Source organism: Phodopus roborovskii, unplaced genomic scaffold (assembly GCF_943737965.1).
Source record: "Phodopus roborovskii unplaced genomic scaffold, PHOROB, whole genome shotgun sequence".
In the NCBI taxonomy this organism is placed as follows: domain Eukaryota; kingdom Metazoa; phylum Chordata; class Mammalia; order Rodentia; family Cricetidae; genus Phodopus; species Phodopus roborovskii.
In genome coordinates, this window is record NW_026126576.1 from 4212028 (window position 1) to 4239436 (window position 27409).

At 42.8% G+C, this 27409-nt stretch overlaps 2 protein-coding genes across 2 annotated transcripts in view; both read right to left on the minus strand.

Moving 5' to 3' along the window:
• The window catches only part of Rybp (RING1 and YY1 binding protein), a 46304-nt gene extending 26934 nt beyond the window's left edge, over positions 1-19370 (minus strand). Inside the window, exons 1-2 of the mRNA XM_051203487.1 lie at positions 19220-19370; positions 18458-18583 (exon numbers count right to left, since the gene is read on the minus strand). Coding sequence (XP_051059444.1) covers positions 18458-18583; positions 19220-19251 — 158 coding nt within the window. The 5' untranslated portion in view covers positions 19252-19370. The remainder of the gene's footprint in view (positions 1-18457; positions 18584-19219) is intronic.
• On the minus strand, positions 19296-19904 carry LOC127236066 (cuticle collagen 7-like). The gene has a single exon (XM_051203484.1). The coding sequence runs from the start codon at positions 19902-19904 to the stop codon at positions 19296-19298; it is 609 nt and encodes a 202-aa protein (XP_051059441.1).
• Between the last annotated feature and the right edge of the window lie 7505 nt (positions 19905-27409).

The following is a 27409-nucleotide window of genomic DNA, read 5'->3' on the forward strand; positions in this document are numbered from 1 at the left end:
ATATTGAAATCACACATCAGACCACAAAACTTCCCATAGACAAGTTTTACTATTTATCATCTCTTAAAATCTGAAGCTTAAGTTAAGCATGATGACTCACACTGTGATCCCAGCACTCAGGAAGCCAGACTGGGCTACACAATGAGTTGTACGTCAGCCTGGGCTATCATCTGAAGCACTAGTAAAATATATTAATGAACAAATTATAATAAAGTCATAAAATTAAAGTCTACTCTAACATAATTTGAAGATGCATACTAAAAACACTGTAAGTGAATCATATTTTTGTACAGCAAAGTATTTTCTCACTAGCTTGCTAAATATTTTTAAAATGTATTTTCATTCCTGACTAATTATTGGCAACAAATTCTAACATTTTAAAGCTGTCAATTTAGTGTCAAAACCACCATTACCATTACATACACACCCCAGAGACTATAGCACCCATCTTTTCAGAAGTGATCTACACTAAGCTTTTGTGGAGGCATAATATCAGTAATGACTGGAAGAGATCATTCCATTCTGTCAACACTGAAGCTTCACACATTTGGGGGGTCACTATGCAACTTTCCATATTCAATAAATAGTGCAGAAATTAATTTTCCCACTCTTCTTCACATCAATATCTGGTCCAAATGGTTTTTCTAAGTACAAGAAAATGAAAAGCAAACAAACACAGCCAGCCTCAGTTTATTCAAACATCAACTGTTGGGCTTTGGCATGCCTGTAATCCCAGCACTAGGAAAGGAAGAGTCTTGAGACAGGGAGACAAGAGTTGAGTTGGAGACCAGCCTGACATACATAGTAAGACCCTGCGTCTCAAAACAAAACCCTGATAGTTTCTTATTGCCTGTCATCTGAGTTTCCTTGAGTTGAGTGAGCACAGGGAGGAAATGGGTGTGATGACTTTCATTTCTGTTGAATCTTGAATTGCCAGATGTAAGGAAAGAAAAGTCAACTTCGCCAAAAGCCTTTACATGATTCCAATTTGTTTTAAGGGGATTTTGAGAAGAAGCGGAGTTAAATAAAAAAAATAAAAAAAATAAAAAATAAAATAATAACCTGATGGTTAAAATGAATCTAAGGAAATTCCAGATCATGAAGTGGAAACTGGCTGCTGTTCTGTGCTCATCACTTTGCTTACTTAAGTCTGTGCTCTTTCATTCAATGAACACAACACAGGGAACACATGTCTATACACTACAGCTGCAAACTCTAGTCTATCTGCCCAAAGATCTCTTTAAGAAAACATCAATGCCACAGCAACACTGCACAATGTATTTTAGTTTCTTTATAAAGAAAAACTGTATAATCCAGAGAGGTTTTTGTACAACTTGCAATTCAGTTGAGAGGGAGCTTAAATCAAAGATGAATTCTGTCTCAGATTACCGAAATTTCAAATCAGCGGGCGTCACCTCACTCAAGACCCCAGCACTAGGAGAGTTGAGGTAAGCTGCCCAGCTAAGTCAGGCTGGGCTAGAATGAGCCCCTGCCTTCATAAATAACTCAAAACATTACACAAATTTCTATCTAAACTCTACAGTTTAGCATAAATGTCTACTTCTATTATTTTGAAAATTAGTTTGCAAATTGATAACTGATGCATAAATTTAAAATGCAGCAAATCTTTTTACCAAAACACCCCAAAGCATTGGGAAAGATGTCTGTTCCACTCATGAAACTCACATTAGGTCAAAGAATTCTGACAGCATTAATAAACAATTTAGAGACTTCATTTATAAAACAGTACCAAAGAGCTGAAATGAAGGCCTAGAATTGCCCATTGATAGACTATGACAGTACCTAAATCACTACTTGGTTCAAGAGCTCTAGTCCATCTCTCTTGAAAAATCCCTTCATAAAAGAACTACAACCATTTTGAGTGCTACTCAACTGCAAAATCCCTGAAGAAAAGATTTTATTGGTAGAGTTTAATTTATCTTAATTGCCACCCTAAGACATTTTCAGGATCCAGACCACCCAGTCCCTTTTTGTGCACTTTCCATGCTGAGTAGAGAACTTCTGAGGAGCCCACCTGGAAGGGGCTTGCCTTAAAGCAACTGGCTTCATCAGAAGCCTATTATGCAATCAACTGTTAGGTCAGCTGTGAGCAGAAATGCAGGCATGAACTTGAAAGGGAAGTGTGATCACAGGAACCATCCTAAAAATTAATATAGTGTATGCAAAAAGTAAAACCAGAAACAGAAGTTAAGGAATAAAACAATGGCAGTCAGGCATGGTGTTATGCCTTCAATACCAGCACAGGAAAGGCAAGAGGATCTCTGGGTTCAAGGATAGCCTGATCTACCAGAGGGAGTTCCAGGGCAGCCAGGGCTACACAGAGAAACCCTGTATGACAATATTTCCAAGCTATTCTCCTAGTTTCTCATTTGTGCTGCAAGATGACTGAGTATGCTGTGCTAGTGTACATTTGCTAGAGATTAATACAGGCAAGTGCTGGGTTGCATTCTCAGCCCTTGGTTTTTTTCACATCAGCTCTTCAGTGTCAGCTGGCTTTGAATTTGCTACTTAGGTAGCCCAGGCTGGCTTCCAACTCTTCATCTTCCTGTTTCAACTTTCTAAGTGCTGGGACCATCGTATTATGCTACCATACTTTACTCACAAGTTTTGTTTTTGTTTTTTTGTTTGCTTTTACTGAAAATATCCATTTACATAGATATTTAACCAACATGTGAGAATTAACAGATTATGCTCTGAAATGTACAGTGAAAGATACAAAGTCTGCTTTGGAAAATTTAACAATTATCTGCCCTAAAAGTTTCAAGCCTAAATATAAAGAAACAAATGTGAAGGGAAAAAGAAATTCAGTACAATGGGGCTGGAGAGATGGCTTAGAGGTTTAGAGCATTGACTCCTCTTCCAGAGGTCCTGAGTTCAATTTCCATCAACCACATGGTAGCTCACAACCATCTATAATGACATTTGTTGCCTTCTTCTGGCCTGCAGGAATACATGAAGGCAGAATGTTGTATGCATAAAAAATATATAAATAAATCTTTAAAAACAATCCAGTACAAAATGATTCCATGTTCTGCTGAAGACCTAACACAAAGCTGCTTCAATGATCCAAAAGAATCAAAAATGGTTTCTCTCAAGGTTTATCATTAGCTGGGCCTTGCTCCAGAAGCTAGATAAAGCTAGGGATAAAAGTAAAGTTTTCAGACAATTATGCAAGTATAAATTGGCCAGAGGTGTCTCTCAGTGATGGAGTATGCCCTGGGCCACAAACTATTATGTAGCAGGGCAGGCAACATAATGGCATAAAAGAACATATTTAATGAACACTGATCAATGTAACCAAAAAATGCACATAAGGGCAAGAGAGTCTTGAAGAGCAAAACAGCAACCAGTTGTTCAGTAGAAAAATTATGTGCTCTCTGTATTTTCTAACCTCCAAGAGACTAAACTTGGCAAAAACCACTTTCAAGGTCACTGAGTTGATACAGGTACAAAGAGATTCTTGCAAAATACACTGAAACAAAAAAACGCAATGAACATTAAGGCAGCAGAATATTAGAGGACTAAAATGAGAAAATTAAGTATGTTGACTGTTATGATAGATGGGTATCTAATGGTTCTAAACTGTGGTTACACAAATGGTAGAGACACTAAATAAATAGACTATTTCTATATAGCAAGAAAACACAAGTGCAATTCTACTAAGATTAGGATTAGGAACATTAAAACTTGGCCAGGCAGTGTGGTGCATGCCTTTAGTCCCAGAACTTGGAAGGCGGAAGCAGAGGCAGACAGATTTCAGTGAGTTTCAAGGCCAGCCTGGTCTACAAATAGAGTTCCTGGACAGCCAGGTCTGTTATACAAAGAAACCCTGTGAGTGAGAGGGAGAGAGTGGAGGGGGCCGGGGAGAACACCCTGTAGCAAAGCTTAATTCTGACAGACCCCATCTACACTGGGGTCTCTGTGAGTACCATATATGGAACATCAGATGTGTATTGACTGCACTAGGTGCTGTGTATGGAGGCACAGCTTTGTCAAAGACTCTACAGCACTACAAGATATAGTGGCACTATCCCAGGACTGAATGGCATGGTGGTGTGAGAGGGGAGGAGGGCAGGGGAGGGCAGGGGAGGGCAGGGGGAGGCACGTGATGTTCTATATATGGTAGTGACAGAGACCCCAAAGTAGATTGGGTCTGTCAGAACCAAGCTTTGCTACAGGGTGTTACCTTATTTTAATTATAAAACAAAGGTGTAAGGATGTGCTACCTCAGGGCTGCAGTATAACAAATAATACTTAAAAACACACACTTGTCTTCTGTACCAGGTATTCTGTATAACTCCAAAATTTCAGACATTCTTTGAGTTGTTTTGTTTGTTATTGTTTGTTTGAAACAGGGTCTCAAATCCTGTAACTATGTAGACCTGGCTGGCCCCAAACTAACATAGATCTACAAAACTCTGCCCCTGAGTGCTGGGATTAAAGGTATGTACCATAAGGCCTAGCTTCAAGAAATTCAGACATTTAAATACCACTGTCTTCGTCCTCAATTAGAAGGATATATAAATGAAAAATTTAGTAACAAAACCAGAAAACTGTTCAGTTACATATAAACTGAACATGCCAATGTTTGTAACAGATAAAACTCCTTCAAGCAGAGACACCAAAATATAAGTACTTATTCATATGTCATTAGGGGAAATAAATTACAAATAAACTATGTTCCCTATATACTTTTAAATAAGTAAGTTGGCACCCTAGTATTTAAAAGATGTTTAATAAGACCTGTCTTCAGAAAACCACAGTAAATCAGAAAAAAGAATCACATAAAATTGCATGTGTGAGGTCTCAGGAGCCTCCTTCAAAAAGAGAAACTCTAAAACAATTATACTACATCAAATTTTACCCCAAAAGTCAATTAGGAGAAGCATGTTCCAAAGTGTCTTCAGTGTGTGTGTGTGTGTGTGTGTGTGTGTGTGTGTGTGTGTGTGTAGGCAAAATTTTACAATCAGGAAGAACAGTAGGAGTAAGTTCTTTGCATAAGATATGATGGGTGCCATGTTTAGGGAAGGTTCACAGCTCTCTGTTCCTAGGTAGACATAAAGGAGGCATTTGCCAACACATGAACTGAATGTTTACTGACATACATTATGTCCTCAAATAGCCAAGGACAGCTGCATATTCCCTTGACTTCCTCAGTAACTTTTAACTGAAGGAACTGGACACAGAGCCAGCACAATGAAAACAGAACTTACACAAAGGACTGAGCTTATCCACCTGACTGCCCAGGCAGACAAGTGCTTTCCATTGGACCACTTTACTGCAGAGTAAATCATTCACAAACTCAATGCTTCTTGCTAATGATTTTAATAATAGCATGAAAAGTTCTTTCAAAGAATTGTATAATTTTCTAACTCAAGCGAACAATCCTTTTGATTTCAAAGCAGAAGTCAGAATGAGAAGAAACATTAAGATAAAGAAACATAGGAATTAGTAAAAACTAAATCTCTTAGTATATATACTCATTGTTAACTGAGTTCTGTTGCAGGCTCTGTGATTAGGCCTTTTCCCAGAAATCTGAAAAAGCATTATTCTATTGCTCTCTTCTAACTGAAATAGCCCTTTAAAAAAAAAAAAAAAAAAAAAGATGGAATGTTTGGAAGATGCAGGACAAAGGAGTTTTATGGTTTGTACATAATAATTGGTCCATTTAGCTTAATCACCTTTCCTCTGTCTTACTGACCACAAAATCCAGAGTTACTTTTCTGTGCAGTAGCTTCTACACTTCAAGGCTGCAGTAACAACTATCTCTCAGAACTAACTGCTTTGAATGTTAATATTAGAGGGAAGAAGACATAAAAGTGATGTGTAAAACATAAAGCACTATATAAACATCTAATGTTTCAGAATATCCAATGACTGATAGGCTGTGCTCAGAGGTCCATAACAGTAGTTGTTCAGTTACATGTTTTTCTTTTTAAAAAAATATTTCAACCTGCATATGACTATGCACCACATGCATGCCTGGTACCCACAGAAGTCAGAAGACAGTTTCCAACCTCCTGGAACTGGAGTTACAGACTGTTTTGAGTTGCCAAGTGGGTGCAGGGAATTATGCCTGGGTCCTTTGCAAAAGCTGTTTGCTCTTAACCACTGAGCCATTTATTTCTCCTGCCCTTTTTTTAGCATATTTTTGGACGTACAGATTCATAGAATATTACAAAATAGTATACCGTGGTCCTATGTAGTCACATTTCAGCTTCTGTGTAATATGCACCTTAATTATAATGCAGTGTCAGAACCAATAAAATACCATTAGTATAATGCATACTTAAGGAATTCAATGTCAATTTTTGATTTATAATTTGGCTTATAATTGTTAAAATTTCAAGATTTTCACTCTTACTCATGAGGCATAGTGACAATGTACATGTATATGTATAAATGAATATATTCTTATTAGCATTTTTAACTCTTCAAATATCAAGTCCTTGTGCTGAGAACCAAACCCCTCTTTTATCTTTAAATAATTAACAAATCTTCAACCAACTGTGATACAGCACACTCCTCGCTTTATTTAGGGGTGTTATGCCTCTTAATGCCCCTTTACCATGTCATTTAACACAGGTTCACACTAACACAAGACACCAAAAAAATCTTTCACAATATGAGCTTTTAATGTTTTTTTTTCCCCCACTCATCCTAAAGCCCCTAAAACCACAGAAGCTATACATTAATTAACGTTCTTTGTCTTGCAAAGTATTCCATTCTGTGGAGATGCTTCCCACCTAATAAAATACTTGGGTTTCTTTTTGTTTTTACTAATTTGGAGGTTTGACAAAGCTGTGAATATCTTTTGTATGATAAGTTTTCATTTCTTTGAGCTTAAAGATCAAGGGGTATAACTGCTAGGTCATATGGTAAGTTTATGTGTAGGAAGAATCTGCCAGACAGACTATTTTTCAGAGTGGAACAGTTAGTTATACATCCTCACCAACAATAGATAGGCCTCAAGCCACTTTTATGAACTGTAAAATATTCTACCAAAGCTGTAACATACTTTAAATAATCCATAAAATTTATTAAAATATGTTAATTTCTTTAATGTGTATGTTCCAATGCTCATGAGCATGTTGTAACACAGATCTGCAAATCAATGGACAACCCACAGGACTCAGTTCTCTCCTACTACCATGTGGGTCCCATGCACTGAACTCAAGACTGTCAGGCTAGCAGAATGCAGCCTGGCTCATGGAGCCATCTTGCTAGCTCCTGAATCTTCACTCTAACACAATGTCTGCAGAGAAATTTTATGGGCCAGTTATTCAAATTCCTCCAAGTCACTGGCATGTATTCTAAAAGCATGATATTTAAAATAAGCCAAAGGTCTATGAGAATCTCCATTTCCCAACCTAAATTTTTTTTTTAAATCTTCAAAATTTCATTTGCTCCTATTTAACAATGAAGAAGTTAGCTTTCCTTTGATTAGTAACTTAATTTGTAGGGTTGTGGGGGGTGGGGGGTTCGAGACAGGGTTTCTGTGTAGCTTTGGCTGTCCTGGAACTTACAGAGATCCACCTACCTCTGCTGGGATTTTAAAGGTATATGCAACCCCCACCTGGTTGTAGTTTTGTTTTTTGAGACATGGTCTCACTGTTTCACCCCATCTCACTTAAAATTCATATACAGACTAGGTTAGGGTCCACTCACAGAAATGAACCTGCCTCTGCCTACCCTACCCTAAGGTTTGTGCCACCTTGCCTTCCTTCACAAGCAGCTATCACATCAGTGTTGTCTTTGGATTGTACTGTGTCTCATGTTTGATTTTAAAACTGGCTTCCTCACAGTTAAGAGTACAAAGAACACATATTGCTGTTGCAGAGGACCAGAGTTTGGCTTCCAGTGGCCACACTGAAAAGCACTTAACAAGCAAGCTACTCCAGTTCCAGTTTCTGTGGGTACCTGCACTCCTCACATGCACTACAGGCAAGCATACAGAATCTTTTAAAATATTGAAAATGTTAAATCTTTTAAAAACCAAGTTGTGACTTAAAAGAAAGCACTTGGCGGGAAAAGCATGTAGATCTCAGTTTAAGGCCAACCTGGTCTACAGAGTGATTTCCAAGACAGCTTTGGTTTAAGAAAAACTGACAATTTCTGAAGTGACCCTAAACAGCCTTCTGCCATTATGTGCTATGCATCATATGAGGTAACATACTCAGAATTGTGATTATGATATCAAACTATCAACTCTGAAAAACACTGAAAAGCTTTATGTTCCAAGTGTCCAATATTAAGCCAAGATTTAACTATTTGTATAAAACTAAGTGTGTCTACCTGGTTAGTTGAAGCTCCAATCTAAACCGGCAATTCCAAGATGTACTACCCAGACCAGCAGCATGACACTGCCTGAGAACCCATGAAAAATGAAGTTCTCAGGTCCTACTTCACAAATGCTTATGAAGACTCCAGGAATAAGACCCAGCAAATCTGTTTCAGTGGAGGGTTTGGGTAAGGTACTGATAAAAAATTCAGTATCTGGGTCCTTCTAGAATACAATCTACACAAAGCAAGATTTTCACTTTAATCTCTACAAATAAGGAATTCAAAAACATGAAACGTTCACAAAACTTGTTCATTAAATACAGCACCAGGCAAAGTCCAATGAATGGACCTCTTAAAATCAATTCCAATTGGTGACAAGAGTATGCTTCCATTTTTTTGTTTGGTCTCTACATATCCTGTAACGTATTTTCTTCTAAACTTAGGACAAGGATGGGTTCGAGTTTATCAATCTTTACTGATACTCTAACAGTGAGCTGTAGAGATGGCTCAGCACTGAATGCTCTCCCAGAGGACCTAAGTTTGATTTCCCACATAGTGGCTCACAACCATTTCTAACTCTAGTTCTGGGGATCCAGCACCCTCTTCTGGCCTCCATAGGCACCAGACATGCATGTGGTGCACACATACATGCAGTCAAAACAGCTACATATTTATAAAAAAAAAAAAAAAAAAAAAAAAAAAAAAAAAAACCCAAAAAACAAGTACTTCTGTTCCAGAGGACCTGGTTTCAGTTTCCAGAATCTACAACTCCATCTCCAGGTGACTCTCACATATTTAACTTCTGCAAGCACTTGCACTGATATACATATGTCCATACACCCACAAAATTGAAAACACACAATCTACTAATAATTTACAAGGTCCTGAAGTAACCTGCAAGGAGTGCAAAGTTAACACATTTAAAGAGTTCAAAATCAGAATTGAGCATGAACAGTGACCTAGGTCAACTATACTTTTAATCTTTATCCAACTTCCACTTATTAACAGATTCACTATGCTTGATCAATCATCCAACCACGCGTTAGACAACAATGACCCAGGAATTGGTAAGAAATCTGAATCTTACAGTCAATCAGTTTGAATGACACCCTTCTCCTTATAGGCAAGTAGACCACTAAATGGTCTTGGGTTTGGGGACATAAAGCAACTAGAATCAAAAGTCCGACTTCTTAGAGCAGACTATTCTTTAGTACCTGTGAAGCAAACACTTGAGTTTTTTGTAAGAGAGAGGAGCTAGCAAACCTCACAGCGTACATATGACATCTGAGCTGTTCTTAGAAAGCAGTCACCAAGTTTTTCTCTCTATGACTAACCACCACATTGTAAGATTCATCATGCTGAGGAAACTGGTATTCCTTTAATCTCTTGTCCTTCCAAAGGCCACCAAAGTTTCTTATCTGTATTTTTGGAGTTCTTAATTGTACAAAAAGTACACTTAAGTTTTAACTCAAGAGGGATTTTTTTTTAACATATCCCTAAATCCCTCCCACTGTTTTTTTTTTTTGGGGGGGGGGCATATTTGGCTGGTATTTGTTTTTGTGTGTATGTTTGTTTGTGTTTGGTCCAACCACAAGATAAAACAGGTATTCTAAATTGACTTAAAAAAAAAAAAGAAGAAGAAGAAAAGAAAAAGAAAAGTAGTATTAACCCTGCTTAAAAATTTTACCTGTTTACCTCATGATCCCAACTCTCAGTTTCTGAGTAATGCTACACCATAACCACAATTGCCATTACTGAGTTCATTTATGTCACCATAGTATTGCTCAATGCATGGAAATTGAAATATAACTAAATAAATGAAATGGATGCATCAAGACTTCAACAGAACACAAGCAGTTACTCCAAATTACTCAACAAAAATAGAACAAAGGGTACAAATGTAAAACTACCATATTTAGGTGGCATACTGTCAAGTTATGGACATGTTAAAATGGCAGAATGCACAGAAGGCTTCCAACATTGATCAGTACTCTCTGACCCTCTCTAAGTTATATTGGGTGCCATTTTTCAAACAAGCAATCCTCCTTTTCAAAATTGCTTTATTTATCCCATACATCAACCCCTTACTTCATTTCCTGACTTTCCCATGACTTCTGACTGCTAAAACTACAACCTGGACCACTAAGACAATACTTAAGGCAGTAGACAGTCAAGGGTTCCACAAACCACTACAGCTCAAAAGCACTCCAGGAACTACTTTAATTTAAATGCACTGCTTTCTGCCCCCTAGGCTTTTTGGTCTTACATTTTAAAAAGTCCCAGTGCCTATTTAGAAAAAAACAGAAAAACAGGAATATTATTCCTAGCTGCACACTGGAGAGACAATGTTTACCTAACTCAGTGACATTGAACACACAACAGGAAAACCCTCACATATGAAGAAACTCAAAACTGAGGCTGTGCTCTAGCACACATTAGGCAACAGTTTTTTTTATCTCCAAAACTACTAACAACCAAAAGAACTGTAACTTCATTTGCTCTTTAGAGCAGATATCTGTGAACCCCAAGGAAGTGCCAGTTTTAATAAACATAGGAAAACAAAATGAAAAAACAAATACCCTGTCCTCCAATGAGGTGACAACAGAAGAAGACTGGTAAATCAAATATAATATGCATAATAAGAGGGGTGCAAAAAGGCTTCATATGGAAGGACATCTGGAAAGACAACATCAGCTGGAACACGAAGAGAAAGAGCCCTTAAAAAAGAAAGGGAGGAAGAACACATGGATGTACAAAGTAAGACATCATGGTCCACACTCAGAAAACACCACTTTGGTATGAACAAACATGCTCTGTATATAGAGGGCAGATGGAGTGGTTATAAGTTTCAGGTTCCAAAAATCCTAAAGATAGACACAGGAAAAGAACAAACAACAAAATCTTTGAGATATTCATGATTTAGATTTCCTCCTAAAAGAATGTGAACCAGGAGATAATTTGAAGTAGGATTTGTTAGTGGTTTGTGGGGCATCTTTGGAAAACACACTCAGAACTCAGTTTTTCAACCAATGGATTAAATTGTCTTTATTAGTTACCTCACTTGGTTCTCACTGGCTATAGTTTCTTGAAGGTGGAGTTCTCCATTTACTTATTAATCAATGTTTTCAAATAGCAGTGACTGATGAGCCCAGACAGGTATGGTGGCACATACTAGAGACCTAAGCATTTGGGAGGCTGGGACAAAAGAATTAACTGTTCAAGGTGAGCTTGGGCTACAGGCTGAGTACCGTGTCAGCCTGGGCAAGTTGAGATTCTGCCTAGAAAATATAAATAAGACACTGCTAAACAATACAGCCAATGAGAGGTGGGAATCAACTCTCTTTTATGACCTCTAGAAGTTTCATACCTTTCAGTCTGTCCACATAAAAGGATACCACACCTGTAAGCAAAGGCAAGAAGATCTCTGAGATCCTCCTGATCTACATAGAGACCCTACCTAAAACAAGTAAATAAATGCCAAAAAGAAGGGGAGACAGACTGGAGATGCAAAAGGGATGGATAGTCTGAGGGCTGGTGCTCAGAGAGGGGACTGCTCAGATGGCCTGAGAATAAAACAGCACTGGGTAAAAAATAAACAAGAACTGCTCACAGCATAATAGTTGAATCTTGTCAGTGTAACAATGAGTAACACCGCAGGAGCCCTCTCAACCAGAATTAAAACATAAGGGAAACTAATCACCCCAATAACAAAACATGAGGCCGTATACAAGGGGTTTCTGGGAATATTCTCCAAAAAATCTGATGAAGAATCTGGAACATCAAGTTACAATCATACTCACTTTGTAGAAGTTCATCAAACCTTTAATTTAAACTTGTACACTACCAACAGGTTAAAGTAGGTACTACTTTAGGGGAGCAAAGACAATATAAGGAGAAAAAGTGATGATGAGGGAACATAAGAGAAAGCAGGCCAGAGACATCGTTAGCAGCTCACATGCAGAACCATACTTAGTAGTTAAGAGCTGATTCTGCTAGTTCTTTTGCTAAGGTTTCTGAACCTTGGGGTTCTTCAGCACCTTCTGAAGTACATAATAGATGTATGCCACATAAATAGTTCAAAACTATAGCAGTGTATAATCTCCTATCCTGGTGATTAAAAAACACTGAAAGAAGTTAGCTGGTCTGCATTCAATATACAACACACAACTAAGCTGAGTAGCCTAGGACCCCAAAACTAGCAATCCAAACTAGTAAACATCATCCAAACTAAAAAGCTAAATAACATACAGCAGCTAAACTGCTAAACAGCAGCACTGTCCATCTGTTTGTAGAGCAGCCTCCACCATCCCTCATTCCTCTATGCTCATTCCCACACTCTTCAGGACATCCACCAATAATAGCTGAACGATCTCAGTTCTGTTAATGTATTTTCTCTTCCCTCTCCATAGTACTTCAAGCTCTATGAGAACAGGAACTTTGCCTGTCTTTGCAACGCTGTGCATACACAAAACCCAGACCTCTGTGAACAATAAAATCTTGTCAAATGATCAGGTAAATTAAATTACCTGGAAAGGTAATTTTCTTTACAGTCACCAAGTATACCTAAGATAAAGTGAGTAGCAAGGAACAGTAAGTTCAATACAATAATAAATACAAAATAAATTATTATTCAACATCTGTTAAGAGTAATCTTGAAAACTCCCCACTTTGAAAGGTTTGTTAATGTTTGATGATTTGGAACACAGAGGGAATTTTTGAAATGCATTTTACAGAGTATTTTTATGAAAGGTAAACAATACAATGAAGCCAATGTGACTCAAGGTACAAAACCACAGTTGTGGATTCTCAGAAAATATAGGTAGGATGGCTGGAAGTCTTACTATCTGAAATGTACTGACAGATAGATGCACTTTGGTTCTATCAAAGATCACAACTATACTGTGGTTTGTCCACAAAACTTCTATAGTACTTAGTGACTTCTCAACAGACTGAGTTGTCAGGATATCATTATAAAGTTACACACTCAAAACTCCTGAAGCTCTCAAAAAAAGGAACACAAGTCACTTCTCAAGATTCCTCCAATTCAACATCCAAAGTACCTTTCTGTAAAGATAGTTAATTCTCTACAACTGTAAGAGCTTAAATTTTTTTTTCCTTTTTTCCTACTGTCCATAAAGTTCTTAAAAAAAAAAAAAAAAAAAAAAAAAAAAAAAAAAAAAAACAGTAAACTTTTCACAGTAGTTAACTAACCAGGGATTAAATAAGATTTTCAATTCAACATTGAGATAAGATACGGCATATGATAAAGATGACAGGGATGCTGGGAAGTTTGTCCCAGAACTAGGAAGGTGGAGAGAGGCAGAGTTCGGGGCCAGTGAAGTCTACAACAGTGAGTTCCAGGACAGCCAGGGCTACACAGGGAAACCCTGTCTGGAAAAAAACAAACAAAAGGTTGACAGGGATATGCATAAACTTTGCAGATAGCCAGGACAGGTAGAGTGGAAAGAATCCAACTTGTCCAAGTTATCCTCTCACTTCCACATCTACCACGGAGTGTGCACACAAAAAAGGAATGTTAAAAATCTGGAGATGAAAACAATGAAGCTCTAAATCTATAGTAACTGATCCAAAACATTTCCAATTAATTACTCGATTGACTTTTAAATAGCTAAAGAAAAAGATGTAGTAACACTATTAGCAAAGAAACTATCAAAGACGAAAATATAAGATACAGCAATGCTGTTCTACTTCAAAAGAGACTACTTTGGAGAAAAAATCAAGGTCTAGGAAGTTATTCTGTCCAACACAAACCAGCAGCACAAAGAATTATGTAAGTTCATGCAGTCTTAATGCTTTACTCTTTTTTTTTTTGGGGGGGGGTGTCTTCCAAGACAGGGTTTCTCTATGGTTTTGGAAGCTGTCCTGGAACTAGCTCTTGTAGACCAGGCTGGCCTCGAACTCACTCAGAGATCCACCTGCCTCTGCATAGGCTAGGACTAAAGGCGAGCGCCACCATCCGGCTTGTAATGCTTTACTCTTTCTTCCCTCTTTCATTAACAGAGCAGGATGACAAGAAATACTTCAAGTTACAAGAAAGGGATCATGTTTCTCTCTCACACACCTGCCATCTTATACATACAAAAATGCTCCTTCATCTTCTCATCTTTGCAAGCTGGGTGTACCACCATGGTGGGGAGGTAATCTTCCAGCAGTCCACAACCACTTTAGGCTCCACTGTTAATCTTGATTTGTATCAATGAATGTGAAAAGAGGAAACCAACTGACATTTTTACAATGTTCTAAAACTTGGAATGTTGGTGACAACTGCACTCTTTCAAATGACTTTAGAAAAATCACGTAACTGCACTCATGATGAGTGAATGTTATGATACGTAAAAGTATACCTCCAATAAAGCTCTTTAAAAAAAAAAAAAAAATCACAAACTGGAGTTCATTCAGTGGTTAAAAGCACTTAATGTTTTCAGAGGACCAGGGTTCAATTCCCAGCATCTATATCAGGCAGCTAACAACCACCTGTAACTCCAACTGGTCTGGGAAATACATGCACAACGAACATAATTAAAAATAAAAAATACTTTTAAAAAAATCAAGAATGCAAGAAAGAAATTATAGACGAAAGACCAGATTTTAATGGCACACAGCTGTAATACACAAACTCTCTAGACTAGCAAGAAAGGGCCAAGAAGTTCAAAGTCTGCCCAGGCTATGTAGTCAGTTACAGGCCATTCTAGAGTCTATCTCAAAAGAATAACAGATTAATGAGGCTAGAGAGATGGCTCAGTGGTTAAAAGCATTGGCTGCTCTTCCAGAGGACCCAGGTTCAATTCCCAGCACCCACATGGCAGTTCTCACAACTGTCTGTAACTCCTGATCTACAAGATCTGACACTCTCACACAGACATACATGCAGGCAAAACACCAATGCACATAAAATAAAAATAAACTAATTATTTAAAAAAAAAGAAAAGTGTTACAGACCCAAAGAACTATCTCTAAATACAGAACTTAGCCCAGCAGGACCATTCATAAATAAAAAATGAAGAAATGTATAAGGAGGTCTTCTCCCAGACCATCCCACTAGATTAGTCAGTGTCTACTCCTTTTCCCTTGGAGTTTTTCTGACTGTGCCTTTCACTCTGCTCTATGCCACTCCAGAAAATCCCTATGCTATCTACCTACAGAGTTAAAAATGCTACTGCACATTGCAACAGAAAAGCTGGCAGCTGATTTTGTAGAAATCAGTTTTCCTTCTAAAGAAATGGGGGGAAGGGTTCCTTCTAGTTGATTCCCAAGCCAGGCTGTTCCAATCCCAGTTTACACACCTTTGGCAGTCTCTACAGCTTGGCTTAGTTTACCTGGGTGCACGTTCTACAATCCTTTTAACACTTCCCCATCCCTTCAGCTGCTTCTTTCACATCATAGGAACTTCATAAATGCTCTTTTTTGATGATGGTAAGTATTGTCCTACTTAAATTAAATGAGTGATATCAACCCTATCCACAAAGGCACCGTGTCTTATTGGACTACCACTAATTTAAAGCTTTTTCCTGGGTTGACTGGTTGATGCCAGCAGCAAAAAGACAAGCATAATTAACAACTCCACAGTAACTACTGGCCAGCTAACCAGATCAGGCTGTTTAAACACTAGCTCAGAGCAACAAAACCATGTGTGTCAGCAAACACTAATTGCCAATTTTCATCTATTACCTACCATCCAAGCCCCAACACCAGGCTGAGTTGAAGTTTCTGTACACCTGACTTTAATGCCCAGTATGCAAAACCAGACCAAAACCAAATTGAGTTTTTTGTTTGTTTTTGAGACAGGGTTTCTCTGTGTAGCTTTGGAGCCTGACCTGAAACTAGATCTGTAGACCAGGCTGGCCTTGAATGTATAGAGATCTGCCTACCTCTGCCTTCCAAGTGCTGGTATTAAAGGCGTACACCACCACCGCCGCCCAAATTAAATTTTCTACTGCCACCTGATTAATACTATGAAAGAGAGAAAATGGCAAGATCCTATGAAATCTTGGAAGTACAAAACTATCTACAAGCAAAAGTTCAAGAGAAAAATATTGTAATAACCAATATAATATCCCAGAGAAATCAAGGGATACACTGGCTCAGAGAGCAGAACACTGGTCATATTTGTTTCTTATTCATGAAACCCTTGAGTAACACAGACCCAAAACTGTTACTTGCATTCCACTTAATGACTTCTGAATACATCTCAAACACTGAAGTATTAATAACAACCAAATGCAAACAAGCTCTGTCCAAAGAGTATCATGACTAGCATTTTAAAGGCAAAATCTGTCTTCAAAACCTACAGAATGACTCAACTGCATGAAATCCCTGAAAGACAGCACTTTATTCATTTGTGAAGTGGCAGACTCAAATGTCCTATAATTTCTATCATCATCTGTGGATCTGAAAACTTAGATAAAACTTAAAGTCAACACCGTTCACGTGTTTCCAAAAAGTTGGTGAGTCAGGCTTTTCAATAAAAGTAGAAATTGGAAAGTATTTCAATATGAGATGATTATTCCCAGCAATACATCAGAAGTAAACTTTTGAATCTGGCTGGTTTCTGTTTACCAGCATGGTTCTCAAGTTCTTACTAGTTTCCTGGTCATTTACTTGAACATCATCTACAGTAACACTCAAAGCAAAACCACAATAAAGAGCTTTGGCCTCAGAGGGATTCTACATGTAAAAAACATTACTCATAAATAATACACAGTTACTATTGATTTAAGTAACAAATACATTTCTAGACTTTGCCGCTGCCTGATGGAATCCCCGATTTTTGACAGAACAAAACCCACAGAAATGGGTTTTCCATTTGGCTAAATCTATTATGATACAAAAATTTGACATTAATTTACTTAAAAAAAAAAAAAAAAAAACTACTAGCTGGGTGTGGTGGAAAGGGCTACAATCCCAGCACTCAAGAGACTGAGGCAACAGGATTGCCTTTTCAGATTAGCTCCAAACATCGTGAGATGCTATCTTACAGGCAAGTAAATTTCAGTTCTTGAGTTTTGATTCAAAAACCTCATTTCTTAGGAGTCAGTTAAATTAAAAAACAGTCCACAGTAACTGGGGCAATTCATTCTAGTTACAGACTTGCAGCCAGAACTCCTTAATCCCAAGTGAAAGTACAGCAAAGAGACCCTGACAGGACACATCATTCAACATCCAGGTGGAACTACAGTCACAATGGGATGCCATCCACTCAAAAGCAAGCACCTGCTGAAATGAAACTTTTGGTCATCAACCTCGACTCCTGAAAGGTTCTAACCTCACTCTCACTTTCACATGTGCTCTAAAGACAGTCCCCTTAAAGGAGAGCAAGAACACAGTAACCTAAACGCTTAGCAACAGAAATCACAAATAAAGGGTAAGACACCTGGAAGACTATCAGTTTTTACACTATTAGTAGAGTTCCAACTCATTTGCTATCATGTGCAATTAACCACTCTCATCTCAATATAAAAGAAACCCTTTCAATGTTTTAATACATCATTACACAAACTTTAAAGCTCTATTCACCTCAACATTTCACACACTTCTTTACCATTCTAAATAAGCTAATAACAAAGAGACACATCAGCACCCCCCTATACACTTTCCAACCCTCCAATATTTATCTTCAAGTGCAAAAAAGAAGGGACATTTGCAACTCAAGGGGAAAAAAAAGGCACAACCGAGCCTTATTGTACTACCATAACACCATCAAACTCAGGAAAAAACTAATCCCGGACAAATTAAAACCACTCTGCACATGGCAAAAACAAAAAGGTCTAATGTATTACAACCCACAGCAGTATCCCCACTTCCTCTCTCCCCTTTGGGAGCCAATACCAACACAAGCTAAGGGATGCAAGTGTCAAATAAATGCAGTGTCTGTCTGAAACACGACGAAAAACATGGGGAAATTCCCTCCCATAAATCCTGTATTTTAGCACGAGACACTGCACCCAACTTGAAATGGCAAGCAACCCTACCACATCCCCCACCCCCAAACGCAAAAAAAAAAAAAAAAGGTCGTAATCAACAAGTTGGCAAGAGGGCGATCAATAATAATAAAGTACTCCCCTCTCCTCCGCACAACAGATAAAGCCCAAACAAGTCTTTCAACAAAAGCTATAACACATTGGCCTTCCAGTACCTGGTGGAGGTGCCTTTCCGCACGTCGCAGATGCTGCATTTAAAGGCTTCGGCGCTGTTCCTGAAGGTGCAGACGCTACAATCCCAAAAGCCTTCGTCTGCAGCAGGTTTCGCTTGTCTTTTTGGCCTTCCGAGCAGTGAGGAACCGAAGGGAGGATGGAGAGAGGAGAGAAACAGGAGCTGGTGAGCCGTCGTCATTTCACAGGAATCCGACACTGGAAACTTCTCGCGGCGACCACCCATCCACCCCACTGGCGGGCACCGGGGCCAGAGGACGGACAGCGCGGAGCCGTGCGCCCCCTCCGGCCCCGGGAACCGAGCGCCTGGCGGCGAAGGCTCACGCGGGGCCGCGCCGGGCGCAGGAAGCGGGCAGACTCGTGGGCGCGAGCGCGGGGCGGCGGGGGCGCGGCGCGGGCCGTGGGCCGGATCCCGAAGGCGGCGGGCAGCCGGGACGGCCGGGCGGCGGCGCGGAGGGGGCCGGCGCCGCGCGCTGCCCGCCCCTGCTCGCGCCCTCCCGCCCGCCCCACCTGGTTAAATCTCCCTTTGTCTGGGCGGAGCGGCGGCGGCGGAGGGCGGCTGAGGAGGAGCCGCCATGGCTGCGGCGCGCACGGCCGCCGGCCCGAGCGAAGCGACACCGCCTCCCTCCGCCCCCGGGTCTCCATCTTAGCGCGCCTCCCCCGCGCGGCCGCTCCGGCCTAGTCGCCGGCGTCCCCGCCCGCCGCGGCCGCCCTCCCCTTCCGCCCCCTCGGCGCCCGGCAGGTACCTGGTCGGGCTCTTCTTGTCGCCCATGGTCATGGACGGGCTGGCCCTCGGCGCCCCACAGCTGCGCGCGCCGCCGCTCAGAGGAGAAGCGCGGTCCGCAGCGTCGCGGAGCGGCCCCCGCCCTCCCGCGCCGCCCGCCCGCCCGCCCTCCGCCGCTGGGCTCGAGCTCCGGCCGCCGCCGCCGCCGCCGCTGCCGCCGCCAGTCTCCGGACGAGACTAGTCCCCGCCAGCGCCGCCTCCGCCGAGTGACTGACGAGGGGCGGGGCGGGGCGCCGCGCGTCATGCGCCGGCCAGCCAATAGGAGGGCGACGACCGGCGCCGCGGGGGCGTGGCGGGGCGCGCGGGAGGGCGGGGCGCGGCGGGTGGGCGGGGCGGCCGGCGTGCGTGCCCGGGAGTGTGTGCGCGCGGGGGGCGCGCGTGCCTGCCGGTGGCCCCCGCGGCCCCGGCGCGTCTGAGCGTGCGAGCCCGGCGGGGAGCACGTGGCCGTGCCCGCGGCTCCCCGCGGCTCTGTGGCGGCCCGTACTCGCCTCGGATCCCCGTGCGGCCGCTACTGGGACTCTCGCCCCGCAGCCGCTCCGCTGAAGTAGTTCCGCGCAGTTTGCGCGCGCCGCGGGGGGCTGCGCCTCGAGGCCCGCGTCTCCCGCACTGCCGCTTCTGCCACGCGGGGCTTTGTGGCCGCCTCCCATGAGTGGCCCTCCCCGACGCCAGCCAGCCCCGCACCCTTCTGGGCCCGGGCGCCGGAGGGAACTCTGGAGAGGGTGTGGCGGAGCCGCGGGCCCCCACAGCCGAAATAGGGCGTTTCCCCGGGGAAGTTGCTGTTCAGATCCAGGCAACCACACGCGTCCTTTCCAACCTCGTGCCGCGGCTCCTGCCTCAGAGAAATGAGGCTCCTAACGCTCTTCCCAGGGAGCACACTGTGGATGGAAAGCACACTGACCTGTACCCCGCACTTACGAAGTGCCTGGGCCGGGCTCCATTCCTTCTGGCGTCAAAGGTTGGGAGGTGGGGAAGATTTCGTCCTCCGCACTTGTGCTCCAAGCGTGCACCGGTTGTGTCTCAAGGCCCTCAACCCCCAAGCACTGGCAAAGAACCCTGAGGGAATGTCTGAAGATTAAACGAAGCCCCAGGTCGGCAAGGAACTGGACCAGTGGGTGATGCTAAAAGGTGGGGGCAGGGGTGGGGTGTGGAGGACAGATAAGAGCAAGCCCAGGCAAAAGTAAGTTCTTATCAAGACGGGCTCCTGGGAGGAGAGCAGAACTGGAGACCCACTGAAGCTACCGGAGAGCGGATAGCAGGAAGTCTTGGGATCTAAAGGGAGAAAATAAAGGAGGGAGGCTATGTGACCAAGATAAGCTTGATCAGCACTAGATGTCCTCCAAGCAGGCACACCCAGAAGGGCCAAGCTATACTGGTCAGCAAGGGTCAACAACCTCCCAGGTCTGAGCTGCATACTACTACTTAGGAGGGAAGGAGGAAAGATGGGATTCCTGGGGGCAGAGGGGCCAGAGATAAGCCCAGGAATGTGCAAGTTAAGGCATGGCCCGAGGCCAGCTGCCTTGGCCTCTAGGGTCTGCCTGGCATGCTTCCAGGCTTTGCCCCTGGTGCATTAAGAAAAAAAGTCCCTTTGGAGGGGGAGGCAGGGAAGCACTGAAGGGCTGCAGCTCAGTTCCTGCCTAGCAAAAAGGTCCTGGGTGTGAGGATTCAGGCATTAGGCTGACCTGCCCATCACCTAGTAGAATGCACTCAGGAACCCAAGGTTCCACAATTGGGTAGTCTGCACGCAGGTGCAATGAGCCCCTTTGAAAGAAAGACCCCCCCCCACTTAAGCACTATTTTGCTCTCCTCTCTTTTCCCTCTCTTCTCTTTCCTGCCCTCTTCCCCACAGTTCCCCTGGGGCAGACAGGACTTTTCCTGTCTCCCACTTCTCTTCTGTCCTCTCTCTCTGCCTCTTTACCTCTTTTTTCTTTCCTTCCCTTTTAATTAAAATTTTTCACTTAAGCTCTGTCTGTCTGGTGTGTTTGTGACCCCCACATCACCCTCGCCAGGCAAAGTTCCTCAAGCTTTATGGCAACATTGGGATAGATTCCCAAACACTGGGTAAATACACTCAGAATAGGTAAAAGAAGAAACAACCTCCTGCAAACCCAATTAAGAAAGGGTAGGTAGGTTTATATACAAGTAGAATGCAAACCCTTCTTACACCTTAGTGCATATAGTTATGGCCCTGTATGCACCACGGAGGTGAAGGTGTGCAAAGGTTTTCATTTCATTCAGGTGCAACCCAGTCCCAACCCCAGGTGATCACTCTGCTTCAACTTTGGTCAGCAAAGGTTAGCTTGGTCTCTTTATGAACTATCTCTGGGGTCATGTGATATGGCCAGAGTGGAACTTTTTCTTCCCTGCAGTGGAGAGGGAACTTGTGGCCTTGTTGGTAGGCAAGCATCGCTACTGAAGGACAGATATCCAAGCCCCTGGCTAGCACTTCTTACTCAGCAGTATCTTTGAAATTCTCTCGTTCTATTGCCTACATCGAAGTTCACACACTCTTCTGTGCTTACTCTTGTGGAATCCCATTGCAGTCACACCATTTACCCATAGGACATTTACTTTTTTCAGAATGTCTTTTCGTATGTGTGCATCTGTCGAGAGATACCTTTGAGGGCGGGTGGGGTGGGGGTCTTGAAAGCTTTTTCAGAGGAGAGTTTCCAGAATAAAGAGTTCATTTCTGGGGCTCTTCTTTCTAAAAACTCACTAGAAGACAGCAAAGTCAGGAATTCTGATCTTAGTAGTGGGACATGAGACTGTCAGAAGTGTCTTTTTATTTCCAGGAGTGCATGGAGACCCTACCCTTAGATTTTGGAGTCCATGCTCCATGGCAGGATGGCTCTAGGCAGAAGGTACTGCAGCCCTTCCGTAGGGGACTTCAACTTGAGCTGGACGGCAGGCAGACCTTTTTCTGAATGTTGCAAGTGAGAGATGACCATCCTCCCTGGTCCTCTGGTTCCTGTCTTGAACTTTTACTCAAGAAAGCAGGAGAGTAGCTGGGCAGTGGTGGCACACATCTTTAATCCCAGCATTTGGGAGACTGAGGTAGATGGATCTCTATGAGACTGAGGCCAGCCCAGTCTACAGAGCCTCCAAAGCTACAGAAAAACTGTTTCAAAAAAAAAAATCAAAAAAGGAAAGGAGGGAAGGCAAGTATGGTGCAGCTGAACTTTAATCCCAGCACCAGGTATCAGAGCATGTGAATCTCTGAATTAGATACTAGCCTGAACTATATAATGAGTTCCATACCAGCCAGGGCTTATATATAGACCCTGCCCCCCCCCCCCGCAAAAAAAGGTGGGCAGAGGTGGAGTGGGGTGGTATATTCCAAAGAAAGGGTCTGGAAAGCTGTCAGTGTAGTTTGCTCCTCCTCCCCTCAAGCTGGCTCACAGTGACTGGAACTTTGAACCTGAGAAATATCTAACAAAGATGATAAACAAGTGGTAGAGGTAAGCCTGTCTCCAAGTGCTGCCAGGCTTGCCCCAGGCGCTCCTACATCACCCTGATGGTCCAAGTGTCCAGCTGTGATCTAGGCTGTTTGCATCAGTCTATAGTGAACTGAAGACAGTGAAGGCTAAATGTGAGACTACTTTGCCATGCCCAAGGAAACTACGACCGACAGATGGTTCTTAGAAAGAACTATTTTTTATTTGAGATTATTTTCTTGACATTTTTCTTTTCTTAAATGGTTTGCTCATTTCAGTATTCCTTCTCTGTTGTTTTGTCTGTGTTGGGGGGGCGTTCTTTTTCAGATGGGGTCTCATGTAGCCCAAGTTAGCCTAGAACACATGGGCCTTCTAACACCACTTCCCAAGTGTTGGGATCATAAAGAGATGTGTGCCCCAACACTACTTATGCTGAGAAAAGTATATGGTAGGTTTTCTTAAAATGCACTCAGGTGACAACCAGTTCCATGCTGCATCCTCTCCTCACTCCCCAGTGATATCGTTCTAGAAGGCTTTAGTGTACTGAGTTCTCAATGACTTTACTGAAGCTTTCAGGGCCTGTGGGATTGGCAGGAAGAGGAAGGGGGAAAAGTATCAACAGGTGACCGGAAAAGTCATCCAAGAAGGGCAGAGATTTAGGAAGGTCAAGATTTCAACTGCAAACCGGGCCATGGTGGCACACGCCTTGAATTCTAGGCAGAGGCAAGTAGATCTCTGTGAGTTTGAGGCAAGCCTGGTCTACAGAGTTAGTTCCAGAAAATGAGAGCTTTGTAGAAAGACTGTCTCAAAACAAACAGAAAAGGAATAAAAGTCTAAAATATCAGGAAGAATATATAAATAGGAAAGTCTCCTAGCAGTATATAAAGATTCTTTACATAATCCATGGGAAACAAAAGGTTCAGGGCTGGAGTTGTAAGTAGATTAGTAGAATGGTCCACAGCATGCAGGAGCCCTGGGTTCCATCCCCCACCCCCCGCAGCATGCAGGAGCCCTGGGTTCCATCCCCCCCCCGCAGCATGCAGGAGCCCTGGGTTCTATCCCCCCCCCAGCATGCAGGAGCCCTGGGTTCCATCCCCTGTAGCATGCAGGAGCCCTGGGTTCCATTCCCCCCACCCCCACAGCATTCAGGAGCCCTAGGTTCCATCACCCCCCACCCTCCTCACCCACCTCCCCACCCTCCCACTCCCTCACCCCCCATCCCCCCAACCCCCCACCCCGCAGCATGCAGGAGCCCTGGGTTCCATCTGTCACACTTTGTAAATCAGGCACAACGGCACACCTGGAATCCCAACACTCAAGAGATAGAGTGATTAGAATCTGGAGATCTGGAGGGCATCCCCAGCTACAGGACGAGTTCTAGGCCAGCCTGTGCTACATGAGACCCTTTCTCTAAACAAGTAAACAAATGGAGTTGTCTTCCCTTTGAAAGGCACTGTTGAGAAAATGAAAAGGCAGCTAGGATCATAGCTCGGTAGTGTGCTTGTCTAGCATGTCAGAGGTCCTGGATTCAATCTCTTATACTACATAGATCTGACATAGTGGCACAAGCCTATGAGCCCAGGGGAGGTAAGGCGGGGGGATCAGAAATTCAAAATCCTCTTCAGCTATGTTCAAATCCAGCCTGGGCTGTATGAGATGCTATGTCCAAACTGAAGAAAAGGGAAGGGGAGTAGAAAGAGACAGACCTGAAAAATAAGTCAAAGACTAAGGGCCAATATTTACAGAATACAAAATGAGAAAAGACTTGCATCCAAAAATACAGCTCACTTTTCTTTATGCAGCCTAATGAGGACATGAGCAGAAGATGCAAACAGACATTTTACCAGGAGGTACAGAGATGCACAACAAACACATCCAACATCAGTATTCAGTGGGGGAACCATACATTAAAACCACAGCAATATAACCAGAGCCTCAGAGTGGCTTAAGTCAAAAATCATGCCAATGCCAAGTGCAGGGGAAGATGTGGCACTACCCTCCTCCACTACCAGTGGGAGTGCAATATGGTACATTTCCTCTGGAAAAAACAGATTGGCAGTTTCTTACCAAGTTAAACATACACTTGCTGTGTGAGCCAGCAATCCCACTCCTAGGGATTTACCAAGAGATGGGGAGGCATATGTTCACACAAAACATTCTACTTAGATACTTAAAGCTGCTTTTTCATTGGCACCGAAATCTGGCAGCAATCCAAATGCCCTGAGCTGGTGGACTGTTAACACATTGTGGTACATCTACAGTGTGGAATACTACTCAGCAGTCAAAAGAACAAAGTACAGGATAAATAACAAATGCTTTATTCTAAGTGAGAGAAGCCAGTCCCCAATGATGATTTACCCTGCGGTTCCACTTAACAAGATTTTTCTGGAAAAGGTAAAGCCAAACAATTTCTTAAGATTCAGTGATCATACCAAGGCCAATTGATGTGCTTCTCTTTGAATACTGATGGTCACTGAAAAGAATTCTAGAGGAGCTTCAGGTGACATGAGTGACCCGTACTCACAGTTTAATGGCCAGAGTTCTGTAGCCAGAGTCATCAGTGGGAAAGGCAACCCCTGTGTGCCTCAAAAAACAGCAGGAAATATTTGGCTGTTCACTTCTGGCTCCGGGAACTGTTTAAACAGCAGTAGGGAGTTCCTTCTCTTCCTGCTCATACAGCTTCTTCAGCCGCTGACTAGACCCTGGGCATGAAGGTGTCTTGCGGTTTTCTGCCAAGCACAGGTCTCCTAAGGCCTCCCTGCCTGTTCACCAGGGGATTTCTCCATAGCTCCCAGCTACCTGGTGTCCAGGTACCTGCTAAACATCCCTCTTCAAAAATCCTTAAATATCTACATAGCATGAGCTCAAGTCACCATCACTCTTCAAACTGCTACATTTTCTCTTAGATGATTAAGCATGAGCCTTCATACATGAACTTCCACCAGAATTAATTCCTGCCTGCCTGCCTGTCTCCTGGGGATTGCCTAGAACTTAATTTCTAGGGGAACAACAGCTCTCTTTCCTTCAGTCTGTATCTGTAGTGTTTAGACTAGAAAAGAAAAGGTCCCCATCCCCATAGATAGTAATAATTGAAGGCAAGACAAAGACATGTTTATATCCCTTTCCCTGGTAGAGTCTCAAACGGCCCAGTGAGCTAAGAATCACCATGGCTGAGCCATAGAAGTGGTTCAGCAGGCAAAAGCACTTACCTGGCAAGTCTGTGGATCTGAGTAGATCCCCAGAACCCACATAAAAGACATACATGGTGGCTCCCATCAGTAACTCCAACATATAGATATGGAAGACAGAGATAAAAGAACCAGCTGAAAATTCTCTCATATGTTATCTCAGAAATAACAAGAGAGACCCTGCCTCAAAAACAATGTAGAAAGAGATAATGGATTCCTGAAAAAGTATTCTCTGACCTCTATGTTTGTAGTGAGTGTCTCTGTACTCTTCTGCTCCTCTCTCTGTCTCTCTTTCTGTCTCTCTCTCTCTTCCCCCTCTTTCTCTCTCTCTCTCTCCCTCCCTCTCTCTCTCTGAGTGTGTGTGTGTGTGTGTTTGTCCATCTGTCTGTCTGTGTCTGTCTCTCTCCCCCTCTCTCTGGGTCTGTCTGTCTCTGTTTCTTTCTCTCTCTCCTCTCCCTCTGCCTCTCCCTCCCCTTCTCATCTCATACCCAATAGAAGTTTTAAAAGAAAATCAGAATTACCACTTCATTAGGTAGTTGAGCAAACTGCTTTGCTTCAAGTCAGGACAGAGTCGGAATGCCACTTGGCCACCAGTCCCTGGCTCTGTTGTAGCGTCTCGTCAGTGTGCCTCTTCAGAAGCATCGCAAAGGGTCAGCTTGTTTTGAGGGGTTCCTCAGGGGTGTAGACTCATGGCAAAGTCCTGACCCTTTCTGACAGAGGAGTCTGTATGTGTCTGCGTGTCTATCATTTCTCTGTTCCCCGTTAGGCCAATCCCTAACCCATGCAAGGTCTCAGAAGTCTTCCTCTTCAGGGCAAAACTACAAATATCGGGGCTGAAGGAGATGGCTCATGTGTTAAAAGTAAGCATTGCTTTTGCAGTGGGCCAATACCCACATACAGACATGCACATTACATAATTGGAAATAAATCTTATATATACTAAGTGATCCTGGGAAACCTGGGTTGTGAGCCTGGTGGATTGTTAGCTTTTACCTGTGCAGCGTAGCCACATAAGCTGAACCCTACGGAATGAACAAGGCACTCAGTGCTACTTGGCTTGGACCTGTAATGTGCAGAGGAGTTGTCTATGCACAAGGCCCAAACCCCAACAGTCACTTCCACAGTTGATACTTGATCTCTCTAAGCTTAGAATCAGAGTCACCGTACTCTGAGGACAAAGACTTAGGATCTTTCACTTAGTTCAGAGGGAAAAGCCAGCATGCAGAAAGGACTTGGGGCTGTTACTCATCCCCGCCACCATCTTACATGAACCCCACATGTGCCATCATCAGGTTGAGGACAGCTGGCTGTAGCAGTGTATGTAAATTGAAAGAAGAAAATCTCCAGACTGACAACATCCTACTCTCTGGTTGCTGACTCTTTCCACCAGAACAGAATGGAAACCCTATAAATCAAGCATCCATTCACGAACATATCTTGTTCAGTAAAACAACTGATGAGATGGTGAGATGGTGAGATGGTGAGATGGCTCAGCAGGTAAAAGTGCTTTTTATACAAGTCTGGTGACCTGAG

Bases quoted from the DNA above. Each gene is read 5' to 3' on its own strand.
- LOC127236066 (XM_051203484.1), bottom strand. From the start codon at position 19,904: ATGGGAGGCGGCCACAAAGCCCCGCGTGGCAGAAGCGGCAGTGCGGGA.